Raw genomic sequence first — 7,285 nt, 5'->3', positions numbered from 1 at the left:
GGCTCGACATTTGAGATTCGGTTCCAATGCTTTAAGCTCAGAATCCGACGTCTTTGTTCATAATACTCGAGTGACTCATTAATTCCTTTGGAATTAATTCGTCGCTTCGGTTTGTTTGCTGCTCGGGGTGTGATCCACAGGGTTCAGTCAAGATTAAGCTGTAATATTAATTATGCATTAATATTATCGATAGGAAGCGGCCTCCACCTAGACATTCCGATCACTTGACCTCACTGAATAATTAGCTTTCTAACCCTCTATCAGAATAATACACTTGTTCAAAGGACACCATTCCTTTCATTACTCTCCCCACATACGACGCCAAATGTTTTGGGTGATTTTTTCCCTTTAAAGAGTTACAGCTCAGAGACTGGATTCAAGTCGCCTGTACTCGCAAAACAACGGAACTCCGGATGTTCGTAGGTCCGCCTCTAAAGATTAAATTAGTAAGGGTTCGGAGTTAAAGATGCGGAATGTAAAGTATCTTCTCGGATTCCGAGATCAGGTGTCTGTTGGTTTCTTAAGAGTGACAGATGATGTACATGATTGGAACGTGCCCCAATAAATGGGGGAATCTCCCTATTTATAGGGTCCTAGAAAAGTGTGCCTTGTCCTAGGGTTTGATGACCTAGGATTTAGGGCAGCACCGTTTGCAGGTCTCTTGGGATTTGGGCCTTGAAGGCTGCCATTCCCAAAGGCCATATCTACTTGACACGTGTCAGCATTTGGGAGGTCCATTTGGACACCTCTTCAGCGACACGTGTCGCGCTCTTATTGGGCCATTTGGCGGGGTAGAAATACCTAAATCAGTAACAATGTTACAAACAATATAACTTTTTTTCTTTTTTTTAATGCAAGGCGGGAATTTTTTTAATCACACCATATCAAGCTCCGCCAAGGCTATGATACCTTGGGGGAAAGAGTCAAGAAATACAAACTCTGACCCACTAGGGGGGAGTAATCTCGCAGCATAGTGTGCTACTACATTACCATTACGCTTCACATGACTAACATTAAAACTAACCAAGTTGTTCCCGACTGCCCTGATGTCTTCAATAACAAGATCAAAGGGAGATCTTCCACCTTGCTGCTGTTTAGTGGCGTGTATGACAGAGCTAGCATCCCCTTCCAGTTCCACATGGCTGAGACCGAGAGACTGAGCAGTCAGCATCCCCCACCTCACAGTCAAAGCTTCAGTGAGCTTGACATAAACCACACCCTGGCATCTCTTCACCCCCACCGCAATCAATCGCCCACCATTATCCCGAATCACAACACCAATTCCCACACCAACACCCTCAATCATTGCAGCTTTTGTATTAACCTTCACTCCACTCTCTGCATGAGGATGCCGGCCACTTCGAGAGCTCAAACCACTAGCACGAACACACCCAACAGCCTCATTGTATTTTTTATAGTCACCCACCAGTTTTTTATAACCCACAGTACCACTCATAACACACCTCCAGGGGTTCTTGAAGACGACAGAATTACAGTAAGACCAAGCTGCCCACGCAAGAGCACAAAAAGGTAGCAACTCCTCTTTGTTCAATTTAGAACTTATCCATAGGAAAAGCTCTCTAAATGATGACATGGGGGCATCAAGCAAAATACTCTGGTAAGGGGAAGGTTCTTAAATCTGTCTGACATTTGGGCACTCAAAGATAGCATGGCAAATCGTTTCTTATGCCTCATGGCAGAGCTCACACTCGATCTCCATTGTCCCTCGCATGTATTTCCCTTAATCTCTCCAAAGTAGCCAGAGAACCTGAATATGCACGCCACAAAAAGTGACATAGTTTCGGAGGTCCTTTAACACCCCACGCCATCTTCCAAATATTCTCATTTGCACCTCCAAACTGCTGCTCCCACCCTCTCACATGCCCCAATCTCCCTAACCAATACCCCGACTTCGTAGTGTAGATGACAAATATCTAGCATCCTCTAGGAGCCTTTTTCTAAAGGGGATACTACGAACTAGATTAACATAATCAGGTATAAAGTCAACATTCAGTAAATCCAATCTCCACTCCCCTGCCTCCTCATCAATCAAATCAGCCACAAGAAGTTCAGCAGGGCTCTCTACATTTGGTGTTGGCACAACTGTCACATTATTACCCGGCAGCCAAGATTTGTCCCACACTTTGATGCACTCACCATCTCCCACACGCCATTTCAACCCTTCTAGGAGGAGAGCCTTTGCACCCCAAATGCTACGCCATACATAACTTGGATCATGTCCTCGTCTTGCCGAAATGAAGTCACCATGCTTAAAATATGTCGCTTTTAAAACACGGTAAACTAGGGAGCTCGAATTAGCAATCAACCTCCACCCTTGCTTAGCTAGCAAAGCTTGGTTAAAACCCTTCAAATCCAAAAACCCCATTACACCAAGCAATTTAGGAAGGCATAATTTCTCCCAACTAATCCAATGCATCTTACGAGTAGTACCATTAACTTCAAAGGTTTCCATTTCCTCTCTCTTCAAAGATCTTTATACTCTATTTCCTCACTCTTCAAAGAATTTAATTGCATGAAAAAGACAATATTTACAAAGCTTACATCTTTAAATTTTTACACCATGAAAATGTTGAATTGCCCTTCTTCGGGTTGTAGATATGTAGCTGACTGGCTATAGCATCCATCTTAATCAACTCTGTAGTGCTTTCTTTGTCCTTTGTCTCCTTCATTCCTCAAGTCGTTTCAATGGAAATTTCACCAACACCAAATAGCGGCTTCGCCGTTGAATTAAACGAAAAACATAAGTAATAAATAGAGAAATAAAGGGTATGATTAACCCTAAGGGTAAATGAGATTTCTCTCCACCATTAATTTCTCAATAATTGGGTTGATGTTGTGTTGTTGTTGATGAAGGGTTAATAATTAGGTTGCTATTGTTGAGGTTTGTGAAGAAGATGATGATGATGAAGAACTGTCGTTTTCTCCATGTCCAACTTTTCTATTTTTATTTCAACAGAGTAAAGAATGAAGTTACAAAAACACTTATTCTTTATGATGTGCCAAAATGACATTAATTACCTGGTAAAAATTTTGCATGTTTCACTGATAGAAACTTGGATTTTCTCATTACTTAAACTAGAAATAGTTTATATAAAATCTTAAGAATTACATTTTTCAAATGCATTACGCTGATTCAATAATCATCATATGTTGTGTGGGCTTCTAGCCGAAAAAGTTGAAATAATAAATAGAGATGAGAGAGGAGAAAGAATAATAAAAGTTGTATTCTTACAATGAAATATGTATTAAATAGCAACATATATATTGTGTAAATAACTAAGGTATGAATAAGGAACATGATCTTATTGTCATTGATCATGCTAACATTAACCAACTAAACTAAACCACGACTATTATGACTCCGCTAACACAAACTAATATATAGTAGAGCATATTCCAACAGAAAAGCCCACATATAATCAGACTCTTAGTTCTACCATGTTGGAAGTTTTAATAGTCTTGTTATCAGTACAAATTATCTGATTGATCTCAGGGATTTTAACTTACACAACTGTAGCCAGAATGATTTGTAGTAGGAGAAAATCAACAGCAGTCAGTTCTTGGTTTTTGCATTTGGGCTCCTTATTAATATGGCCATGCCATGGTTCGGTCACGATGATTTGAAGCACAACTGTGGAAGTGAAGGACTGAATATCAATAGTTTAACACCATTCACGATTTTCTGAATAAACTGGCCTTAGTTTCTGATTCTCAAGCAAAAACGGACCTCACATCTGAAGAAGTTCAGGGAACTTAACTAAACATGGTGGACGTCTAATTCAAACCATTAGAGTGATAATCGCCAAACCGAGCATCTAAATCCAAACTGGGAGGTAATATATATCATATGTACATCAACCTTTACTCATTCTGGTTAGTACTCATAGAAAGAGTATCAAATAGCCATGTATAATAGTGAAAGATTCAAAGAAAACTATACACGCAGTGAGGGAATATAGCCAAAAATCTTACCAAAATCATAATGTTAATTACTCTGTCATTAAATTATAGTACAAAAAGATAACATTAAGTAAAATGTAGTGAAGAACTATTACAGAGGAACCAAAGAATTCAACAAGATATGGTGTTTCCTATTCACTGTAATGGAAAGGTTCTAGTCAAACCTCCTTCAAAACTTAAGTGACATATTGACATCAATTCTTGGGGTAGGTCACTACCAGTTAGTTCCAATCCAAGTGAACAGAAAAGGAACTAATCGACAAATGAATGGGAAACCTCCTGGACTAATAAGAATAACTCTAGTGTATTTCACTTTCACAAGCTGGTTGATCATCACAACTCAATGATCGAAAGTATTCTACAGAATCCCATCCCCCAAAAAAAATAAAGGTGAAAAAATAAGGGAAAATTTTGGTAAAAGAAAACAGAGGAGAAAGAGAAAGCCTGATGCTTGCTAGCCATCCTCTTGCACGTCTGACTTCCCTTCAAGTGTTACAGCACATTCTCCTCTGATTCCCAGCTGCATCAGCAACATTGATGGTCGTACCTTGACCAGGAAGGTTGCTGGAAGCTTCCTGTGCTGCCAAAGCTTTCTTGCTAATTATATGGTAAATCTCTGTTAGTATTGTTTGGAAAGCTTTCTCAACGTTGACTGCTTCCAATGCCGATGTCTCAAGAAAAGATAGGCCCTCCTTTTCAGCCAATGCATGGCCATCCTCTTCTGCAACGGCTCTCAGATGTTTTAAATCTGACTTGTTTCCAGCCATCATGATGACAATGTTAGAATCTGCATGGTCTCTTAGTTCACGAAGCCATCTCTGGACATTATCGAATGTTTGTTTCTTGGTTATATCATAGACAAGGAGCGCACCAACAGCTCCTCTGTAGTAAGCACTGGTGATAGCACGGTACCGCTCTTGACCAGCAGTATCCCATATTTGCGCCTTCACAGTCTTTCCTTCTACCTGTTTAAGTGTGCAAAAAGAAGTCATTAGTACTAGCAGCATAATAGATAGTTGACCAAGCTTTATTAAGTATAAAGGGGCTCAATGCATAAAACCAACATATAAATGGCAATGTAACTACTAACACAATTGCAGAAGCCTTTAAGACGAGACAATAAGTCTTCAGCAGTATGAACTGAAGAGAAACCCACCCCCATCTCCCTCCCCCCCCCCCCCCCCCAACACACACACACACACATAACAAAAAGAGTAAGACATTCAACTGCTTTCAACGTAAAAATCAACACCCAATGCTCATGCGGCCAATTCATTCCCATGAATCAATGATCTCAGACACCATTATGTGTATTCCTTCGAAAAAAAATCCTTTAATTCAGCTCATCTTCCATAAAAATTATATGCAATGATAGCATAAAAACTTCAGTGCATGTGAGATTTAAACTACAAGGCCATCGCTTAACAAATCAAGCATCAAGGAAATCCTTCTACCATCCACAAGAAAGTGAAGAAGTAGCATAGTTCCTATTATATCCAAGAGGAAATGGTAAAACAAAAAAACTATGAAAAGCAAAGGAAAACAAATCCAACACCACAATACTTCGCGGAGTCATACACAATCCTCAAACGAGCTTCATCAAAACAGTAAATTTCATTCAGTTCAAGCAATTCAAGCCAGATTCTAAACTCAACCCAATCATCTGGTACCTCAGATCAAAAAATGTAAACAGTCAAAGAACATTAAGGCCTCAATCAAAAGGCATGATTCAAGTACTTGGGCTAAAACAACAGCGCCGCAGAATTATCCTATATGAGTATCATCAATCCAATTAAAATCCTATGATCAACAACTCTCCCTTGAGCTTCAACAATAAAACTAAGAGAACCATCATAATCGGACACTCGGAAGGCTCGAAAACCAGACCGCTCATCTATCATTTCTAGCATATACCAATCAATAAAACTAGCACAATCAAACGATCAACTATTATAGAGCTTAAACATATGAAATTGAGATCGAACAAACAACAAATAAAGCAAAAATACCAATCTAAATCATTATCATTATCATTTCCATAAACTTATAACAACATTATCATACAATATAAGAAATTAAAAATGGTATGCAAAATCAACAGATTTGTGGACAGAGAAAAGGATGAACCTGAAGAGTACGAGTGGCGAACTCAACACCAATGGTGGATTTAGATTCCAAGCAAAATTCATTCCTCGTAAACCTCGAAAGTATGTTAGATTTACCAACACCAGAATCACCGATCAATACGATCTTGAAGAGGTAATCGTATTCGTGATCTACTCTATTCGCCATATTTCCGACGAAGAAATTGAAAACCCTAAAATGCAATCGAAACCCTAATTCAGATCCAATAAACCAAACAAAAAACAATCAATTAATTACAATTATCGCAACAAAAATGGAAGAAAATAGATCGATCTTCAAGGAAAATTGACAAACAATGGTGGAAAATTGAAAATGAAAATGTGAATTACCTTGATAGGAGAGAGAAAGAGGGGAAATTGGTAGGAAGGAGTGTTGATGGAGAAGTGGTAGTGTTGGAAATTGAAGGAATTGGAGAAAAGGGAAAGAGAAGAGAGAGAAAGGAGAAAAGAGAAAACAGTGAAACGGAGAAAACGATGATGAAATGAAATCAACCCACTATTTGAAACGGTCTGTTTTGGTGTCTTGTAAAATTTTAATTTTCCATGTGCATGCTCCCTCTGTTTCGTAATAATTGTTGAGGCTGTACACGATTCGGGACAAATTGAGTTTTAATCTGTTCTAATAAAACTTGATACTCCCTCCGTTTCATAATATTAGTCCCATATACTATTTTGGGCGTTTCAAAAAGATCTACCCATATTGAATATATTTCATTTATAACTTATTTTTTTTGGAATAATTGATTGTGGATTGATGACATGACTCTAAGGCCCTGTTTGATTCACCTTAATTTTGCTTAACTGAAATTATTTTCACTGAACTGAACTTATTTTTACTGAACTGAACTTAATTTTACTGAACTGAAATTATTTTTATTGAAATTAAATTATTTTTACTGAACTGAAATTATTTTTACTGATTTTCTATTATAATTCTTCTTTAAGAAAACTGAATTTTATTGAACTGAACTTATTTTTACTGAACTGAAATTAATTTTACTGAACTGAACTTATTTTTACTGAACTGAAATTATTTTTACTTAATAATATTTTTTTAAGGTGAAAAGAACAGGGCCTAAGTAAGGAAATTTTTGTCTTAAATTATGCAATTATGACTTGTGCTTTCCTAGTAAAAAATCAAAAATGTTAAATAAGATAAA

At 37.9% G+C, this 7,285-nt stretch overlaps 2 protein-coding genes across 3 annotated transcripts; both read right to left on the bottom strand.

Moving 5' to 3' along the window:
* Nucleotides 1-874: 874 nt before the first annotated feature.
* LOC145600558 (uncharacterized) lies at nt 875-2,473 on the bottom strand. The gene is made up of 3 exons (XM_081656442.1): nt 1,900-2,473; nt 1,710-1,768; nt 875-1,615 (listed from the first exon to the last, which is right to left on the bottom strand). Exons 1-3 carry the CDS (start codon nt 2,471-2,473, stop codon nt 875-877), a joined length of 1,374 nt encoding a protein of 457 aa, XP_081512568.1.
* Nucleotides 2,474-4,026: 1,553 nt separating this feature from the next.
* LOC145600942 (ras-related protein Rab2BV-like) lies at nt 4,027-6,615 on the bottom strand. 2 transcript variants are annotated; one of them, XM_081656824.1, is made up of 3 exons: nt 6,456-6,615; nt 6,109-6,298; nt 4,027-4,946 (listed from the first exon to the last, which is right to left on the bottom strand). In XM_081656824.1, exons 2-3 carry the CDS (start codon nt 6,271-6,273, stop codon nt 4,467-4,469), a joined length of 645 nt encoding a protein of 214 aa, XP_081512950.1. In that variant the 5' UTR covers nt 6,274-6,298; nt 6,456-6,615; the 3' UTR covers nt 4,027-4,466. The 2 variants fall into 2 exon arrangements, with proteins under 2 accessions (XP_081512950.1, XP_081512948.1); XM_081656822.1 differs by having other exon boundaries at nt 6,109-6,317; nt 6,456-6,614.
* Between the last annotated feature and the right edge of the window lie 670 nt (nt 6,616-7,285).

This window comes from Chenopodium album, chromosome 21 (genome assembly GCF_948465745.1).
Source record: "Chenopodium album chromosome 21, dcCheAlbu1.1, whole genome shotgun sequence".
NCBI lineage: Eukaryota > Viridiplantae > Streptophyta > Magnoliopsida > Caryophyllales > Amaranthaceae > Chenopodium > Chenopodium album.
This window is presented reverse-complemented; position numbering and strand designations above follow the sequence as displayed.